General features: G+C 27.8%; 3 protein-coding genes across 9 annotated transcripts; 2 read left to right on the top strand and 1 right to left on the bottom strand.

The window, feature by feature from the left end:
* The first annotated feature begins 104 nt into the window (after positions 1-104).
* LOC122518267 (gamma-tubulin complex component 2-like) lies at positions 105-6,146 on the top strand. Of its 3 annotated transcripts, XM_043637089.1 has the most exons (16): positions 112-389; positions 512-679; positions 763-907; positions 1,011-1,179; positions 1,261-1,404; positions 1,472-1,626; positions 1,707-1,835; positions 1,913-2,089; positions 2,165-2,339; positions 2,418-2,611; positions 2,704-3,083; positions 3,164-3,338; positions 3,407-3,550; positions 3,971-4,048; positions 5,635-5,795; positions 5,883-6,146. In XM_043637089.1, exons 1-16 carry the CDS (start codon positions 337-339, stop codon positions 5,962-5,964), a joined length of 2,529 nt encoding a protein of 842 aa, XP_043493024.1. In that variant the 5' UTR covers positions 112-336; the 3' UTR covers positions 5,965-6,146. The 3 variants fall into 3 exon arrangements, with proteins under 3 accessions (XP_043493046.1, XP_043493024.1, XP_043493035.1); XM_043637111.1 differs by lacking the exons at positions 5,635-5,795; positions 5,883-6,146 and adding an exon at positions 5,083-5,329 and having other exon boundaries at positions 105-389; XM_043637100.1 differs by lacking the exon at positions 3,971-4,048.
* A 108-nt stretch (positions 6,147-6,254) lies between these two features.
* Positions 6,255-10,058, bottom strand: LOC122518255 (transient receptor potential cation channel protein painless-like). Of its 3 annotated transcripts, none has more exons than XM_043637068.1 (3): positions 9,898-10,058; positions 8,020-9,140; positions 6,255-7,930 (listed from the first exon to the last, which is right to left on the bottom strand). In XM_043637068.1, exons 2-3 carry the CDS (start codon positions 9,104-9,106, stop codon positions 6,312-6,314), a joined length of 2,706 nt encoding a protein of 901 aa, XP_043493003.1. In that variant the 5' UTR covers positions 9,107-9,140; positions 9,898-10,058; the 3' UTR covers positions 6,255-6,311. The 3 variants fall into 3 exon arrangements, with proteins under 3 accessions (XP_043493003.1, XP_043492994.1, XP_043493014.1); XM_043637059.1 differs by lacking the exon at positions 9,898-10,058 and adding an exon at positions 9,828-9,893; XM_043637079.1 differs by lacking the exon at positions 9,898-10,058 and adding an exon at positions 9,665-9,731.
* LOC122518276 (nucleoporin NSP1-like) lies at positions 9,048-20,515 on the top strand. Of its 3 annotated transcripts, XM_043637125.1 has the most exons (21): positions 9,048-9,307; positions 13,753-13,876; positions 14,237-14,294; positions 14,386-14,456; positions 14,721-14,897; positions 15,204-15,302; positions 16,390-16,488; positions 16,563-16,661; positions 16,736-16,834; positions 16,922-17,020; positions 17,114-17,212; positions 17,278-17,376; positions 17,529-17,627; positions 17,706-17,804; positions 17,884-17,982; positions 18,097-18,195; positions 18,941-19,039; positions 19,194-19,292; positions 19,363-19,467; positions 19,815-20,074; positions 20,165-20,515. In XM_043637125.1, the coding sequence occupies exons 1-21, from the start codon at positions 9,296-9,298 to the stop codon at positions 20,246-20,248; spliced, it is 2,178 nt and encodes a 725-aa protein (XP_043493060.1). In that variant the 5' UTR covers positions 9,048-9,295; the 3' UTR covers positions 20,249-20,515. The 3 variants fall into 3 exon arrangements, with proteins under 3 accessions (XP_043493060.1, XP_043493069.1, XP_043493079.1); XM_043637134.1 differs by lacking the exon at positions 15,204-15,302; XM_043637144.1 differs by lacking the exon at positions 18,097-18,195.
* The last annotated feature ends 57 nt before the right edge of the window (positions 20,516-20,572 follow it).

Genomic DNA, 20,572 nt, shown 5'->3' with positions numbered 1-20,572 from the left:
AATAGCAATTAACAATGTTGATATAATTGTATTATAATTGTATTTTTAAAAAATTCACGTATATCAAGATGGCGGGAAAATTTTAAACACTTTCATCGCATTTACTATTATATTTGGTAGATGGCGTTGTTCAATCAAGAAAGTATTTTTATCCATGCGCAATGATGCATTGTAAGTGTATGTATTTCTAAGTGGATACAAACAAATAACTGATATTTAAAATGACGTCTTTTGTAAAGATTGATTTTAAATTCTTTACATAAACATAAAAGCAATTCTTCTAATTTTATAAGATACATATGATAATAGTTTTAAATAAATTTTTAATGTGTAGCAATGAGTGAGTTTAAAGTGCATCACTTAATAGTGGAATTAATCGGTTTATTAGGGTGAGAATAAACTTTTTCTTTTTATATAATTTGTAAAGATTATATTTATATTCATTATAGAGCGATAATAAAATTATAGAAAGATATTGTAAAACATGTTCATGCTTGATTATATTTATTAGGTCCACAGCTGCACCAGAAAAGTTTGTAGAAAAATTACAAAAAGAAAGTACTACTACCACAGGTGCCTTAAATGTTATTGCCTCACAGAGTTGTGTTCGTCGTTTAACTAAGGCTTCACCATTTCCAGAATTGTTCTTACAAAAATATGAAGAACTTAAATCTAAAAAGTTAGTAATCTTATATCTGTAATAAAATATTTCTTATTAGTCGATAACTTAGAAAACTATATTTAAAGAATAATATTTTACAGAACGGATTTATTAGGCTCATTTATGCAACTTTTGGAATACATATCTGAGGATAAAGAATTAAGAACTTGTTTGGCAAAACATGGAACTGCATCATCAATCACTACGTCAAAAATTTCTCCTATTACAAAAGAAGATTTACCACAGGTTTGTTGTATATGTATATACATTTATCTTTTCTGTTCTGTATAAAGTTTTTTATTCCTTGGGATACATAATTTTAATGTAAATAATACTCTCTATATTGTAGATTTGCAAAAATGTAATAAAAGCAGCTGTCGAAGGAGAAAGAAAATTGAATAAGCAAGTTGTTTCAGTTGCTAAAAAAAGTGATGCTGCCTTAAAACATAATTGGATAACAGAGAGGCCTCGTATGTCTTGGGACTTTCATATAGAAGGAAACACAGGACCATGTCAAAGTTAGTAAACTTATATTGCTTATAATTTTATTATATCAGTTAAAAAATATATTTTTTCAAAGAATCAATAATATTTTATAGAAGTCGTACCAATTGTATCTCAAGAGTCCATACTCCTGTGGGATGTTTTATATTGTTTGAAAGGTATAGATGGAACTTACATTATTTCCGAACCTTTAACAAATCCTTATGGTGTCAGAACATTCAGCATATCGTCTGATGTTGGTAAGGCTCAATATATTAGTTATTGTAATTATTTTCACGAAAATATTAATTTTTTATTTTGATTTAGGAATATCATTCAAACAATTGGTTCAACAAATACTTCCCTTGGCATCTTATTACTCGATGACAATTAGGTTCGTTGAAGAAAAAGTTTCATCGGAGGATGGACAAGTTAATCATGCCTTAAGGGGAGCTATAAGATGTTTATTAAAAGACTATTTGGTAAGTAATAGAAATATTATATAAAATATAACATATTAATAATAAATATTTAATTGTAATGTTTTATATCGTAATTTCAGTTATTTATTGTACAATTGGAAATGGAACACGTTCGCAACAAACTCAATTTGCAGAAATTGTGGTTCTATATTCAACCTACTATGTCTACTATGTCTATACTATCACAAATTACATCCACAATATGCAAGGTTAATATAAATATACAAACTTTAGTTTAATAAATATTATTTTTACCCTAATCAATATAAGTTTTTCTTCTTTCTAGGCAAATGCTCGAGGTGGAAAAGTATTAAGTCTTCTTCATGAACAAGCAAATAATATCAGTGGTGAAGCAAAATCCAAAGAATTATGTTTATTTTTAATCCATGCAGCTAGTGTTCCTTATATGCAAATATTGGAAAAATGGGTTTACAAAGGTGTAATTCGTGATCCATATGAAGAAGTATGTATTGTATGGTTTCTTTTTATATTATTTTTCTAGTATTTATTGCTTGTTTATAATGTATATGTATAACAGTTTCTTGTAGAAGATAATGAGCTTATTCAACGAGAAGAACTTCCTATAGATTACTCAGCTGACTATTGGGAGAAGAGGTATACCATGAGACCAGAAAGAATTCCTATATTCTTAAGCGATCATGCTCAAACAATTCTTAGAACTGGAAAATATTTTAATGTAATTAGACAATGCGGTATGTGTTTGAATGATTTACAATCGTATCTTCGCATATATAGACTTTTTATTAAATTTGTTATATATATTTTTATAGGAAAATCAATAAAGTGGGGTAAGCAAGAACCTTTTACTTATCAGCATAAAGGACAACAATATATTGCTGCGATAGATAGAGCATATTCAGAAGCAGCAAAAACTTTATTAGAAGTCTTAATGGAAGAAAATGATCTAATGGGTAGACTACGTAGCGTGAAAAGTTATTTCCTTTTAGCTCAAGGAGATTTTGTGGTACTATTTTTTTATTAATTAATAGAACAAATTTATGTTCTGTATATTGTTTATATAATCTTATATTTTATACATATGTGATTGAATTTAAGGTTCAATTTATGAATTTATGTGAGGCTGAATTGAACAAGAATATGTATGATATTGTTCTTCATCGTATAGCATCCCTTCTTGAAGTTGCTTTGCGTATGTCTACTGCTGATTTAGATCCGTATAAAGATGATTTAAAGCCAGAGCTTCTTCCTTATGATCTTCAGTTTCAAATGTTTAGAATACTTTCTATACAAACACGAGAAGAAAAAGAATATTGTCTTCAAGCAGAAAAAACATTAACTGGGTTAGAAGCATTTGTATTCAATTATGAAGTTAAGTGGCCTGTTTCATTAATTATAAACAGAAAAGCAATTGCCTGTTATCAAATGTTATTTAGACATTTGTTACATTGCAAATATATTGAAAGAATTCTATGTAGGTAAGAAAATTCGATTTATTAAATATATTTTCAAAAATTATAATTATTTTAAATAATAATCTAATTAAAAAAAATTGTAGAGTATGGATCAGTAATAAAATAGCAAAAACCTTCACACATGAAGTAGCTATGGCATATAGGCAATCATTTTCATTAAGACAGAGAATGTTAGATTGTATTCAACATTTGGAGTATTATATGATGATCGAAGTTATAGAACCAAATTGGTTAACATTCATAAATAAAATGAGCAAAGTAAGTTTTAACGTTTAAAATATAATTATATTTTAATTATATTGTAAACTCTTCTGATTTTTTGTTAGGTATGTAATGTTGATGAAGTTCTCAGTGTCCATCAAGATTTACAAGATAGTTATTTAAAAGAGTGTATGCTAACAGATCCTGATCTTCTTGGTTGTATTACTGGAATTTGTGCAACTTGCATTGAATTTTGCAATTTCATGCAGGTAAGTTCATAGCATGTAGTTTCACCAGCTTTATTCACTTATAACATATATACGCTTTTAATGATGTTATACAAACTCACACATAGTCTAAGTTGTTTTATTATTTGATTGATCACGCTTATGAAACAGCTATCTTTGTGTAATGTGCAAAAATACACAGAGTATAATAAAAGATATTTATAGCTCACTTATTAAAATGCTTTAATAATATTATCATTATTATAGCTAATATTTTTATTTTAAATGAAATAAAATAGTTTTGATAACTTGGTATTGTTTGTAAAGCCACAGTAATTTTACATGGCATAGCATAGTTAAATAAGGCGACGTTTATTGCAAATATCATTTAATGATATCAAAAGGTTTGATTCAAGATAATAATTGTAATAAGTTAAATTTTCATATTTTGCTAATGTTAAGCGTATGAGCCGTTACTACATAGACGCTGAATTGACTTCCATGATTGGTACCAATCAAGATGATGTCTATGAATCTGAGGTATATTGTTAAAATTATAAGTTTGCTTCATCAATATGCATATTTTAGTGTAGAATCATGAAGCTTGTTTCCAGCAAATAATAATATTATTTTAGTATATTTTTTGTTCATCATTTCACTCATCCACAAAGGATAAATAAATTTAGCACATTTATTAATTTTTAAACCTGCATGATATTATGTTTCATGAATGTAGGTAGTTAAAATATTGATTACAAATAAAAAAGATTTTTCTTTATTTGTTTATATAATTTTCATTTATCTTTATTCTTTTAAATCTTTTAATATATTCATAGCACTATATTTTTATCATTGTTTTATTAAATTAAAATCAAACATAAACTTATTAAGTTATTTTTACATTTTTTACGTTTATGCCTTTATTCAATTAGCGTATAAAGTCTCAATTATTGTAGTATCAAAGATATAATTTGAAATTGATATTGAAAAATCATTATATTAATATATTTAGAACATTACTTTGGCTTTATAAATTATACTTAATACAAAAGCATTAAGTGTATACATTTTATTATTCGCGTGAATTCATTTAAATAAACACTTCCTATATATTTTTTTATAAATTCTTTACTCTATACAATTTAATATTTTGTGTAAATAATGTAAAGTATATATTTATTATCATATAACTTTTCACAATTTCTTCGTATTTACAAAATCAGTAATTGCTTAACACTACTGCATTACATAATATTCACACATTAAAATTATTAGAAAGTATAAATATTACAATTACATTGATGGTCATGGTAACTGATCATTAATTGTATATATAATAATAATTTATATATCTTATGTAAATTCAATTTCTGTTTTTTAACACATTTAGTATTGCATATTTAATAAATTACATGTAATTTTTTAATTATATTTGAAAAGAAGATTATACCCAATATATATTATTCTTTTGTATCAATTTCAAAAAGTAGTATTGAATGTGTTAAAAATGAAAATATAATTTCCTATCTGATGCTTGTGAATATTTGAAACTTGAATATTTTATTTAAATGTAGAGTAAAATTACAGTGGACTTGCAAGAATCTGGTCTACACTTCACATAAGTATATTTATTTATTTAATAGTTATATTTTATTTCGTTTTTTATATTCTGTAATATTAATTGAAAAAGTAAATATCTTTGCTGTAATATACTATTTACTATGTAATATTTGAGTTGTAAATGAACTTTGTGTGAAAACCAGCATGCTTTCTATATTATGGAAATAATATTTTAATTATTTTATTTATTTATTAAATTCAGATTTTTAAAAAAACACCAATTTAAACTTAAAATCTGAATTTATAATTTATTCTGTATTATTTTTGCTTGATTGCATTATTATTTTATGTGATATTATAATTATTTTATTCTAAATAATGTTAACGAGAGATTTTTATTTGAAATATGCTTATTTTATTTCATAATTCTTAACATACGTAACTTATAAACAAAACAGATGTTCTATAATTTCCTAATATTTTTTTTCTATAATTTAGAATATGATACTACATTGAATATAATGATAAGAATAATATTAAAATAATATTTATGATTTATTACTTAGATGGAAGATGGTTCAACATCAAAAACTTGTACACCAAGCTTTGAAGAAACTATTCTTTCATTGGACAACAAATTTACAGAAGCGTTAATGCGTTTATTAGATAGAATTTGTGATTTAGGTTGTGATAATAATAATGAAAAACTGCTTAATGTTCTTTGCCGGTGAGTTCCTTTTCTTTTGTTTAAATTTATTATAAGAATGTATATATTTTTTTACATATTATTGTATCATAATAATTTTATATTTAGGCTGGATTTTAATTTGTTTTATACCAAAATTTTGGTCCAACGAGGAAAAGATAAAACTGTCATGCAAGATGTTTCTGGATAGGTAGATCGTTATTTTCACAAAAATTGTTTGAAAAGGTATTCAATATTATTTTATAAAAATAATTCATATTTTATAAAAAATGAGAAAATGCTAAAAACAATACTTTTCTAATACAATATTTGTATGATGAACAAATCGTACTGTATATATGTCTAATAAAAAAACATTTTTTCTATTTTCAATTTATAGAATAGAATTTCTTAACAGTGAAATACATATATATATTATACAACGGTGGTGTCATCAATATTTAAATGACACATTTCTAAGAATACTTTAAACAATTAGAATTTTACTCTGTAACAATTTTCGTTCGTTTCAACAATATTTAAGTTTTCATGTTATATTTACTCTTGAACTGGATCTTTTATCTCTATATTAAGATTATTATTTTCCATTGCACGTTTAACCGTATTTAACGTTGTATTAATCGTAGCCAATTTTTCTGCCATTTGTTGTAGCATAGTAAATATTTTTTCATTTTCCGATGTTTGTCTTTTACGCAACAATATTTCTTTAGCTTTTTTAACGACGTACGAATCTATCCTTAACGTTGGTGAATCCATATTAGAAATATTAGACGATAAACATTTTCCGTAACAACTAGTTGGACAACATACGTCAAAATTATCATGAGGTTTAACAACTAGTTTTCCATCCTTTAAATAATTAGGAAATAAAAGAATTCTTTTGACTAGGAAACTTAACGGGTTACACGTATACGAATTTATGCCAGATAAACATCGTAATTTATGTAGAAAAGATGGGCCTGTAGCAACATTTTCAATGTAAGATATGAGACGTATTCTGGAAATCAAACCAATAAGTTCAGCCTTTCCAAGAATTTCAGCGGTATCGCTGACAGCTAAACCATTTAGCAGATTAAACAATACGATTGCGATTAAAAATACAAATAATACGAAAACGAAACGACTAAGTATTGGATGGGATATGAACGGTATATCGTTGGCATCGAACTCTCCGGTAAGCATAATTATAGTTTTGAAGAGGGAGTGGCCTGGATCGGGAAAGTTCTCATCGCCACCGTCCTTGAAGAGAGTAAAGAACGCAAGTGCAAAGGCTAAGATAAGAAAAGCATATAGAAATAAGAAACGCATAAAGTTCCATGATACTGTCTTAAACATCTCGATACCTGTGGACATTCTTGGATATTGTCCAATTAAAATAACAACTTCCCACGCTGATACTAATATAGCCACTGCACCGACTTCCGGACCAGCGCCGTTTAATAAACACGAGCCTAAAATGATCAGTGTCATTTCTAACCAATTTTCTAAACTAGATATATAGTGACAAGGTGAAGAAACTAATTGTATGATTTCTCGAATGGCAAGAAAAAATAATGCTACGGCTGTCATGACCCATAGCAGATTATTTCTTTGCCATCCGGTATGCACAACATATTTCAATTCTTTGTCATTGGTTTCGTTTACTATTGCATCCGTCTCATTAAATTTTATACCATAAGTCATGCCTAAAATATATGTATTGAGTAATATGTAAAATATTACATAAAAAGCAAAATTAAGATAGAAAAGGTGACGTATCCTATACCATTTGAGATGTAAAAATGAAGATAAAAGTGGATGTTTTAGAAGATGTTTTAACGCGCTATTTTCAGACATATATCGAAGAGTATCCATCTCACAATATTTTGTTGAATTATAAGAATGTTTCTTATTGCAGTCTCGCGTATAAGAGTATCGCGTATCGTGTGGCATTAAACATCGATAATTAAACTCAATCGTGTACTCGTTCGTACGTTCTTTTCTTGTTTGAAGGCAGTCGTCGAAATATTCGGCCAAAGTGTTTAACGGAATGTCAGCAATCGGTGGTACGTTGAATTTATTCATATGTCCTATGTAACTTCCCTTTTCTAATAACAAACTCACTGCTTCGCGAGAACCTGCTCTCGCTGCATAATGCAACGGCGTATTCCCTTTGTCTAAATAATAAAAATATTTATTATATTATATCAATATCATTATCATCATCTTTTGAAAAACATTTATGCTATTTCAATGATATACTTACTGTCCGTACAACGGACATCAACATTATCTTGATCAAGAATCAATTTCAAACATTTCAGCCGATCAGTTACGACCGATCGTTGTTTTTCAGGCATTCCAAGTTCTAAGCAAGCATCGATGATAAGTTCGTTGGCAAGTTCGCTATCGTGTTTTAATAATTCACGTAAAATATCGCAATTGGCTTGCTGTATGGCTATAATAGCTGTTTTCGATAGGTCACATGTATGTCCTTGCATTCTGTCAAGTAATTCTTTAACAATTTTATAAAAATTGCGTTCGGTTGCCATTTCTAATAACTCATCGATATCATTAATTAAAACATTGTAATCAAATTTTTCCAAACATCTTAAGAAATTAATTTCGTCGTTTGCATTGAGAAAATATCGAAGATTGTGAACAGAAAGGTCTCCAATTCTTGGTGGCGGCAATATCATGTCAGGTAATTTTTTCTCCAAAACCTGACGAGTCGTTTGACCATTGTAATCCTTATAAGTATCCAAATCAAGAGATTGTTTGCTCTTTTGTTGTATCGCATTGACTATATCTGTTTGACCTTTCATGGCAGCCAAGTGAAGTGCTGTAAGACCTTTATTGTTAGGTATGTTTGGACTAGCACCATTCTCGAGAAGTAATTCGACGCATTCTAAATGATTTTTTTTAATAGCTATATGAAGTGCCGTTTGTTGAGCAGCTTCTATGTTTGGATTGATCATACGGTTGTTCAATAATACTTTTAACGTTGTTACGTGTCCGCCTTCAACGGCAAAATGAATAGGTGCACGATTGTGAGCCTCGTTGACTCTATTTGGATTTGCACCATTTTCTAATAATAATTTAACGAACTCGGTGCGCCCATTTTTACATGCAACGTCTAATAAAGTTTCTTCCGAACGATTTGGATAAATATAATTAACGTTAACGATTGATTGTTGTCCCTTTGAATTTTGTCCAAGAAGATTTTTAAACGCTCTTAAATCGTTTGCTCGTAAATTATCCATTAAAACTTTGTACAAAATTTGTATTCCAGCAACAGGTTGATCGTGTTCACGTAATAAATGCATCTGTAATGCCTCTTCTTCCGGATCCATTTTAGCTTTAGGATAATAAACTCGGAAACACTTTCTGTAAATATAAATGTAAAATAATTATTTAAATAATTATTATTTTTTCCACAGATTTTAATGTTTACATTAAGCGTGGGTGATATCGTAGTACGGCCCTGACAATGATGTCATCTCAACACAATTGAAGCATTGAGCAAATTTATTTTCAGACTAATGTATAAAAGAGTAAGTTTATCATCGCAATAACAAACTCTTATATCTGTTTTGTAGACATTTAAAAAAACTTTTTTCAAAAAATTTATCTTGAAAAATATAATTTCTAATAATAAAATTCCTCGTGAATTTAAAAAAATGATGATCATACTATCCGGATGAGCATTTCCTGTCGTTGGCGATAATTTAGATATCAAACGTAATCGTCAATGTATTAGTGAAAAATTAAACAATTACATATATTTTCAATAAATTATAACTAAAGTATTCTTTTGTATTATTATTATTATTATCGTTTTATTATTTCATATTACAATAAAACCAAATCTTTTTATATCAAAAAAATTATCGGCAAAATAATTAAATTACCGCTCGCACCAACACTCCGATTCGTTTTTGAATTTGATTTTTGATTTTGCAGAAAAATAAATATATTTAAAAAAGAAAACACTTTGAGAATTGTATTTCTATGTAACATTAAGAATGTACATCTTGTAATGATAACACAATACGAACTGGTGTATCTACGTACAACTGCAAATTGTTAATAAATTCGTCCATTTACAGTAAATATTGTATCTATATGCGTATAAAATTCATACCGTGAATGAAGATGTATAAATTCTTCGTGTAGTTAGTACTACCTCGAGTAGACTGGCATCACGATACAAATATTACTGACCGGTTCTCATCTATCGTGATGTCAGCGAAAAAAGAGAGGGGAAATACACACACACACCATACTTAAGTGTCACATATTGGTCGAACAGCAGTTCTTTTAACATTACCATGAACGCATGTATGCAACAGGTATTTTATTACAGTAATTGAATACGATATTAATGATTAACTTTCAAATGTTTACATTTAAACTTTACGTTTAATGATTCGTTCGATTTTTACGAAATTATTGTTCCAATACATATTCAGTACATGTATAGCAGATATTAGTATAATTGTTGAATTATTATTTCAATGATCATTTGTAATTTACCTTGCATTAAAATCACTGAATAAGAAAAGTCAATCTTGAAAGATTAAAAAGATAATATTCCAGACGTTTAAATTCGATTGTGATGAATAATCTACACCTACGGTTACAATTTTTATAATTAAAAATCATTTAAGCCGATGAATCACGATCAAGTTATATAAATATTGATCGCATTTTTTAAACTTGATCTTTCAACAAGGACGTTTCTCTCTTCTACGAGAAGATCGTCGTAATTATAAATAAATCTTTTATGGTATTGATTAAGGAAAAAGAAAAAAAGAAATAAATAATCATTTATCGTATTTTATATATGTCATGTTTAACAGATTACTATACCGTAAAACATATTCAAATGTCTCGTTGGCTCCTTTATTGGATGTATGTTACTTCGTTTCGCAACCTACGCACCCCAATACTTCTGATTTTTATCCTCGACATTTTTGGGCCTTGCTTTATCCTGTGATAAGGACAAAAAGCTAAAATTAGGGACTCACGCCATTCGATGACGAAGTATCAGACAGAAAATTCTCCATTTGATAGGACGCGTATACAAAAAAATATGAATGAAATTGATTATCTTCGATAATAATTATTTCCGAAGTACTTACTCAACAACGTAATTGATAACTGAAAATTTGTTCATATTTTAATCGATAACACGAAGATCGTATCTGAATAAATAATTATAAAATCGTTAAAGAGTAATTTGAAATTATCTAAGACACAAATAAATGATAATAATAATAATTTAATTGATTTTTTATTTTGTCCAGAAAATAAAACTATTAAAATGGGTATCTTAGGAAATTTGAACGGGTTAGAAATTCTTTTTCATGATAATAATAATAATAATTTTAATTAATTATTAATTAATAATAATAATAATTATATTAATCAATTGTGTATGTTAAATCATTTATCATAACTGTGTTATATGTTATAAATAAGAAATCATGATACATTACTCTCTTCGCGGATAATATTTATATTTATTTAGCAATATAGATTAGAAGATATAAAAAGATTAGAAATATTAAATAAAGAAATAGAAGGTTAAAAAAGAGAAAGATAGAAAGAGAATGTAAGATCGGGAAGGGCGCCTGCGTTAAGAAGTTGTAATCATCTTACATTAGAGTAGGGGAAACATTCAGGGAAACGAAAGAAGCAATGTCGCGAGATACGTTTACACGTGTTAAGAAGGACTTTTGCGCTTCAGTCGTAGCTTGACGCATCTCAGGAGTGGTGGTGATTATCCTCGTTAAGAGACCGGTGCACATTTTCATCATTTCTTTTTTTATTCGTTCAACACAAACGATCCAATTCGTCAATAAATATATAATTGGCCTTCAAAGTATACATCCGAATTAACATCATTTTGTTTTCCTCCTTTTCTTCGTGCCATTTAATTAAATCCTTGGTAAGCATTTTTATTTATTATATTCATTATATTATTCATATTTTTATTTATTTTTTTATATCTATATCTATATAAGTATGTTTAACAACGTATTAAATATCGCCTAATGGATTTGATAATTTTGAGGAAAATCAAAGTTAATTATATTTATCGAAAAGATTCTTGCTTAATATTCGAATTGAAAAATTTATACGTGATTTAAATATCATTTTTGTTTTTCTTTTTTTATTATTATTATTATTATTACCGGGTTACGGATCATTATCAGAAGAATTTTCATTGCTTTTTAATGATCTATATAATATTATAATTAGGATTTATAATAATACTTTTACATGAATTAAATTTACAATTCAAATTGTAATATCTTTTCGTTGTTTTAATAGCGAAATAAATCAATTAAAGAAATATTTATTTGATCGTTGTTTTAACATAATTTTTATAATCGTTGAAAAATATTGAAATAATATAACATAAAGGTGTTCTGTTATCGTCAGAGATATTTTGAAACGCTGACTCTTTATATAGCATTATGCCATCGGTGGTTAAAGAACGATGCGCATTTAACAGTGTGCGTGTATGTATTCTCGTACGTGTAGCATGATTAAAGATTATGTCATTAAGATAATTTATCGAGATGTCTCGTTTTTGATATTTAACGAATTAAATGATTACATTTAAAATCTAATCGCGACGAATATTAAAAAAAAAACAAATCTACGGATCATACGGAATATGTAATGTATGACGATATTAAAATAAAAATACGAGAAAATGTATTGTATGTAAAATAGATGTCATTGATTTCTTCATAAAAGAATATTTATAATACTTCCTGTTAAATATTTCATACTCATTTTGGTCATGTTGGGTCCGTAAAAACGTCGATATTTTACATCTGTGCTTTCATTTCTATATTCGGATAATGAGATTCAACATTTATACATATATATGTATATATATACTCATGCATATTTTTATTTTTATATATTTGACATTTGGCTATACGAGGATTAATGACTAATCGAAGATTCCATGAAAATCTTTCTTGACCATTCTTCTCAAATCCGATTTAATATTACAACGACAGAATACTCTGATATAATAAATTCATTATTTATATGTAAATGTGCTAAGCCTATTTACTTACGTGTATTTACTATATATATAAATTTCTAATTAAAGAAATATTAACATACACGTTAGATCCGTTAAAACGATATATCAATAATGTATTCGAACACTTTGTCACTTTGATTATTCGTATTAACATGCACTACTAACAACGTAAAGATCCATCGTACCGTATCCTTCAAATAAATTACCATAAAAATACAAAGGAAAGAGATAGATATTATTGTGTTTGTATTTGAATATGTTCAACTACGGTAATTCCGGATAAAACAAAGTTACCGTGAATGAATAAATAATAATAATAATAATAATAATAATGAAATTAAAATAATGAATAAAACAATTTGATTGTAAAATAGATATAGTTAACGCTATTCGCATTACCCATCTAATTGTAAGATGTTATCCTTTTCATTGATGACAATATATCCTTATAAGTTCAGTATGAGTCATTGTTGTTGGCCTGCATTTATTTGGACAATCTCTGATACCTTGCAATTCGTGATATGGGTCTTTAGCAAGAACATATGAGGTGGGCGATTGTGAATACCCTCCATGGGCATGTTCTTATATGGTTTGTCATGAGTCGTTTCTGTGACCAGAGTTTCGAGGTCGTCACCATTACGCAATTCCCGATCACATTTAATGAACATCTCGTTGTTTGTTCTATAAGTATTACAATTGTAAAAGAGAGAGAGAGAGAGAGAAACGTTTATTTTAAATACACTTGAATTATATTGATTTATCATTGATTTACTATCATCACCATAATTAACGTAGAGAAACACATAACAGAGAGTGGTATTACTTTAACATTTTTATATTTGATTGAGAAAGAGAAAGATCATAATTTAATATTTTACGTATATATATATGTGGATACATATATTTTTTTTAAATAAATTTTTTTAGGAAGTTTTGGACAATATGGGAGGATTAACGCAAAGGCCATGGACACCTACGAAAAGAAGAGGCCCCATTGCTGCTGAATACAATAGTCCTGGACCCGCTTGCGTTACTTTACCACCACTTATCGGTATGTTTGATTAAAAGAAAAAAGATCTTCTAGTTTTTTATTTAAAAAAGAAAAGAAAAAAGAAAACGAGTATATATAAATAACGAGAGCTTCGTTAACATATTATGAATCATTTGTTCTTATTCGTTTCTCCTTATGTGTGGCATAGAAAATCTATGCCGATCTTCTATATAACGGTATAGAAAGTAGAACGTTGTATTTTAGTATAACGGAAGGAAAGGTTTATTAACGATTGTATTGTTGATAACTCGATATGGGAAATTTTCACACACGTCTCGATAATAATAGACCGATTATTCTTGAAATTAGAACTAATTATTAATGGTAGTTATTTTTTTTCTTTTTGGTTTTGTTATTTAGGAAAAACCGTACCGGATTCGAAACGAGGAAGAGCACCGGCATTTTCTTTCGGAAGCAGGTAATTAATTTGTTTCTATATTTATAATTTTTTCTATGAAAAAATATAATAATACAACGAATTGATTTTGAATTTGATATAAATTATTCAGACACGTAGCTAGAAATGATAGCCCCGGTCCAGGACCAGGCCAATACAACGTATCCGGTCTTAGTGCAAAAGGTATGATGTATCGTTAATAAATTATTATAACTTCAAATTCGATATATGCAGAATGAAAAGGAATTATATATCCAAATAAGTAGTTCACCAAATCAATGCTTTGTACGAGCAAAAAGACACACGGAATGTCTCGGTTAGTTTATCGATCAAACTACGGAGTAGTAACATTCCGTAACAATGGTACTCCCTTTATCTTAGGGAAACGAACTTTCGCGAAAATTCGTCGATTATCAATTACACATATATGCATATCCGGATTTGTAGGTAAGGATGGTGCACCTGCTTCGTCGTTGCATGGTCGTACCAAATCATCGAAATTTGAAATAACTCCAGCACCGGGTGATTACAATCCGGAAAAAGCTGGAAAAGTTATTTTGGATAATTCACCGAAATATTCCTTTGGAATAAGAACCCAAACTGAGAAGATCAGTTGTACGCCCGGTAAGCAATATATATATAAACAAAATTTTAAATAATAACGTCATAGGTAATTTTTTTTATTTTTTTTTTTCTTTACGTTCGAAGCGACAAATTATTGACGACTGTAAGAATTATTTTTTGTTATTTCTTTTCTTTTTTTTTTTTTTTTGTAATAAATTCATCCATTATTTTTAATTAAAACGAGAATCGACTTATGCGAATAGAATATATATAATATATTTTTATATATGTGTGTAATATATGTACATACAAACATTTCATCGACGTACATATCGTAATTACGTATACCTCTCTGAGTCATCTTAGCACCAAGTGATTATTGTACCGAAAACGTGAATCTCGACAAAGCTCCAGAGTACAGTTTCGGCATAAGACCTGTTCTGGATAAGCCGAGTGACGTTCCTGGTAAATTATACACATCTACGCATGAAACAAATTGCAAGGAACAATTAATCAACAACTAACAATATAATTATTTACAATTGCAAGATACCACATCTAATAGTTCTATAAAAATCTGCTTAGATAAAATGACTTGCAATCAATTTAACAACAAAAATTCGTGCTAATATCGATCGAATAAATTTCTTTGATTAGGTCGATTTGAAATTTTATACATACGCGTACAAAAATTTCTTTTATATCATTTCCTTACTCATTATATAAACTTTAATATATGAATAAGTACATTTCAGGGTACAATTAACAAGTTTAATTTATGCTTTTACTTAGGATGATTCTACATTTAAATAAAAATAAAAAAATAACAAATCTTTACGACGTTACACAGCATCCATGATCATCGATATCAAAATTTGAAAAGACGGGCAAGCATTTAATGGATAGGTATTGGATTTTAATCTATTTATAAAAAGATCTGATAATTAACGTGTATTATGACTGTTTCGCATTAATAGTAAAAATGTAGCTTCGCACTTTGCTTTTACATACTAATTAACTGATTCTTGGTGCACGTTTGTCACGTAGATGCATTCGATTGACTGTAAAATTAGACAAATTGCTTTTTATTTAGATGTATATTGAAATATCAAAGGGATCATAGTAATCATATATATGTGTATGGTAATTCTTAATACTGAAAAACGGGATTCTAATCTTATATATTGTTGGAATAAAGTAATTTCATTTTATTTTATCCCATATCCTAGTTTCTAAAATCACCCTGTTTATATACGTACTTTGTTGTCTTGAAATAATTTAGAATAATTTGTAACTTTTGATTAATTATAGATGTTAAAACTAGAAAGAAGTAATGCATGAATAAAACTATATAGGTATTCGTCAAAAGACATAATTATTCGAAAAGTTTTCATAATATGTTTTACAAAGTCGATGTAAAAGTATCGTTTGATTAATGAAAATAAAAAAAAAATTATAATAATATAAAAAAAATTACTATTTCTCGAATGAAATAATTCCGAATGAAATAGATATTGCTATTAAAATAAAATTTAATTTGAATACTCCCCAGCACCTGGTGCCTATTATCCCGAAAAAGTAAAATTGAACAACGCACCTCAATACAGTTTTGGATTGAGAACTTCGCTCGATAAATTGAACGATACACCAGGTAAAATATATACAGTTAATTATTAAATTAATGAAATAATGTCTTAATAATATTAATCTTTGTGTTTTTGATAGCTCCAGGAACGTACAGTCCAGAAAAAGTTAATTTATCTAAAAGTCCTCGATACAGTTTAACTGGAAAGGGTCACGAAGAAAAACCGGTCGATACTCCAGGTAGATTATAATTTGTTATATCATGCTGATCAAATTTTTTTTAACTTTTTTTAATATAATATAAATATTTATAGCACCTGGTACTTATCGCCCTGAAAATGTTAAGCTGGATTCTACTCCACAATTTAGTTTCGGTATTAGAACGCCATTAGATAAAATTAGTGACACACCAGGTAGAATTCTATAATAAAATTGCATAATACGCGTATTTATATAATGTATATACTATAATTTATAATATATATTATTTCATTGTTTAGCGCCAGGTACATACAGTCCAGAAAAATTTAATTTGGATAAAGGTCCTCAGTATAGTTTAACTGGCAAAGGTCCTAGTGATAAACCTAATGATATTCCAGGTATGTTAACATTCAAATATTTTTGTGGGAAAAAGTTATAATTCATGATGATTATAATCATTGTAATAAAATGAGAACAATATTTGTTTATAGCACCAGGTACATATTGTCCTGAAAGAACTAAATTAGATCATTCTCCTCAGTTTAGTTTCGGAATACGTACATCTCTCGATAAAATTAGCGATACACCAGGTAACTATACTGTGATCTTTCTTTGGATTCGTTTTAATTTAAAAGTTTTTTCTTTAATCTTGTAGCACCTGGCACTTATAGTCCTGAAAAGGTAAACTTGGATAAAGGGCCACAATATAGTTTGAGTGGTAAAGGTCCGTCTGACAAAATTGATGATACTCCAGGTATTTTACGTAATTTTTATAAATTAATTTTATAATTGGAACAATATATTTTCAAATTGAATGTTGAGAATCATATCGTTTATTATCTATCAAAGATGCATATTTGATTATAAGTAATTTTTTATACGAGACATATATTTATTGTTACGCAGCTCCCGGTACTTATTCTCCGGAAAAAGTTAAATTAAACAAAGCACCACAATATAGTTTTGGTCTAAGAACTTCGTTGGAAAAACCGAATGACACACCTGGTATGTGTTAGAAAAATAATATAAAGTTATATAAATGAATGTTATATTAATGTTATATTTTATTTACGTTATTTATAGCCCCTGGAACTTACGCTCCTGAGAAAACGAACTTGAATAAAGGTCCTGAATACAGTTTGAGCGGAAAAGGCTTATCTGAAAAACCAAATGATTTCCCTGGTTAGTATATTTTATATTTTTATATACAAAAAAGCGGGCTCTGTATTTTATCTATTAATAATTTTTGTTTTCTCAATAGCACCAGGAACATATAGCCCGGAAAAAGTAAATCTGGACAAAGGACCACAATTTAGTATCTCCGGAAAAGGAATGACTCCAAAATTAAATGACAATCCTGGTAATTATATCTCTTACTGATATTTATCCTTTTATTTCTTTTTTCTCGATTAACTACGACGGAATTAACACCTTAATTAAAAGAAAATATTTAATATCTTCATTGACTTAATAGGCCCTGCCGATTACCGTCCAGAGAAAGTAAACCTTCAACATAAACCTTATTTCTGTTTTGGTAGTAGAACACCTTTGGATAAACCTAAAGATACACCAGGTAACGGTGTGGATTAACCAATTGCTTTAATGCTTTGATATTATTTAAACAAAAAAAATACCACCCTGATTCTGTATTCCAAATTTATATGAAATAATTCATTAACTATGTAACAAATAATTATCTACTAATTATTAAATTAAATATGGGCGTAATTTTTCAACCTTCATTTTACAAAAATATCATATCCTTTTTTTTCTTAATATTTTATGGAAAATAAGACGAAATTATATATATATGATTTGATATTAATTCAAATGAAAAGTGTAGTCACACATTACGCATATATGTACGTAGGCTATGTCTTATGCAGAGATGTAAGAAATGTAGTCTATCTTCAGGGGCACACATTCAAAAATTACTTCATTTCATTTTATTGTCAGTCATAGGTATATCATTTCAAATCACTATATGTATATAATATGTGATATATAATTTTAAGTGTAATGCAAAATGCTTCATTTACTGTATTTTACACTAAAACGTAAGTGTTTGACAAGAAAATATTTTTTGCTAATAATGATATACAATTTTTATTCAAAGATGTTGCTATAAAGTGATGTTTAGAAAATGTGTTATTGTATATTGACTTGTTGAGTATCTAGAATTAAGATTTGTTAATTGAATTTAATTGTATTTATTCGTTACTAATGTACTGTCTTATTTTTATGTTTTTATGTAAAGTGTTTTAAAATGACTTTTTAAAAATACGCCGAAATAATTTAGTTTCTTTTATATTTTACAGCACCTGGAACCTATTGCCCAGAAAAATCGCAATTAGACAAAGCTCCTCAATTTAGTTTTGGTATAAGACCATCTCTTGAAAAGCCCAATGATATACCAGGTGAGAACAAATTTATTCAGTAATAATAATTTATAATTTTCAATGTAATCAATATTATTAAAAATCTAATTAATAATGAATTCCATTAAAGGATTCGAAAATTAGAATTTCATTTATCTAAAAATTTATTATATTGTTCACACTTTGTACTTAGCACCTGGCACGTATAATCCTGAAAAGGTACATTTAAATAAATCTCCACAATATAGTTTTGGATTAAAACCTGATATACGTCAAACATATACAATTCCAGGTAAGCAAAAATATATTTAAAAAGTAGTCAGTAAAAATATAGACTTGTGGTCTAATATATTTATTTGAAGGACCTGGTGAATACAGTCCAGAAAAAGCCATGTTTTTGCTTGAAAAAGCTCTACAATTCACTTTTGGTCTTAGACCTCCAATGAGCAGATTAAATGATACTCCAGGTAATTAGAAATACTTGCTTATCTAATTTGTTTAGATTAACAAAGGCGTAAGTGTTGTATATCACATTTAGGTATAGCATGCATTATGTATTTGCACTTGGTAGTCAATGCTTATAAAAAAATAATAGAGAATATATATATAGTAAAGATCCGTAATAAAAATGATATGATATTAATCTCGCATAAAATATATTAAATAAATGAAATGTAATAAATATACGATAACGATCACAGCATAAGTCGATTCTGATATACAAGTCATCTTTAGTTTTTTTGGATTTCTTGTACGTTAATTTGTTATTATTATTAACTAATGTTACACATCATTTGTATTCTTTTACTCACAGCACCTAACGTATATAACATACCTTCTGCCCTCGGTGCAACAAAAGAAGGGAATAAAAAGACATCACCTGCATATTCAATTTCTGGTAGACAAAAGACTTTCGCCGATGAAAGAATTTTAGTCCCCGGTCCTGGTACATATGAAACTATAAAGCCAGATGCAGTTAGAGTCAAAAGTCCCGCTTATAGTATAAGCGCACGTTTTGAGGTACCAAGTGATCATTCCAAAATTCCCGGTCCTGGCGCACATTGCCCAGAAAAGGTAAATAAATATTTTATATAAAAGATGACAATATTATTTATGCAAACCTATATTAAAAAGGGTAATTTAAAAATAGTAATATTATTTTAGGTTCTTCTAGATGTTCCTCCGGCTCATACTTTCGGTATTAGACATTCACCTTATATTTGCAACTTGAAAGATGTGGTTTATTAATTATAATTCAAACACGATGCATATATTATCTTATTTTTAAACTATAAAAATAATTTTATTACACATATATATTATATACCTTCATGTTTCATGAATTACAGAATAATTTTCGTATAAAAAGTATTTCAGTCTAACTTTACCAAATTATAAAAATATATTATATATGTTTTTATACATTAACATGCTCACATATGCTTTATGCAAACAATATTTTGTTTTTAAAATTAACTTCTATATTTATATATCAATTTAAAATTAACAAATGATCACAATCATAACTACATTATATAAATATTGTTTTAAAAATAAAACATTATACAATAG

This window comes from Polistes fuscatus, unplaced genomic scaffold (assembly GCF_010416935.1).
Source record: "Polistes fuscatus isolate 324 unplaced genomic scaffold, CU_Pfus_HIC Scaffold1, whole genome shotgun sequence".
NCBI classification, from domain to species: domain Eukaryota; kingdom Metazoa; phylum Arthropoda; class Insecta; order Hymenoptera; family Vespidae; genus Polistes; species Polistes fuscatus.
The sequence above is the reverse complement of the archived record's forward strand: the minus strand, read 5'-3'. Positions and strand labels throughout refer to the sequence as shown.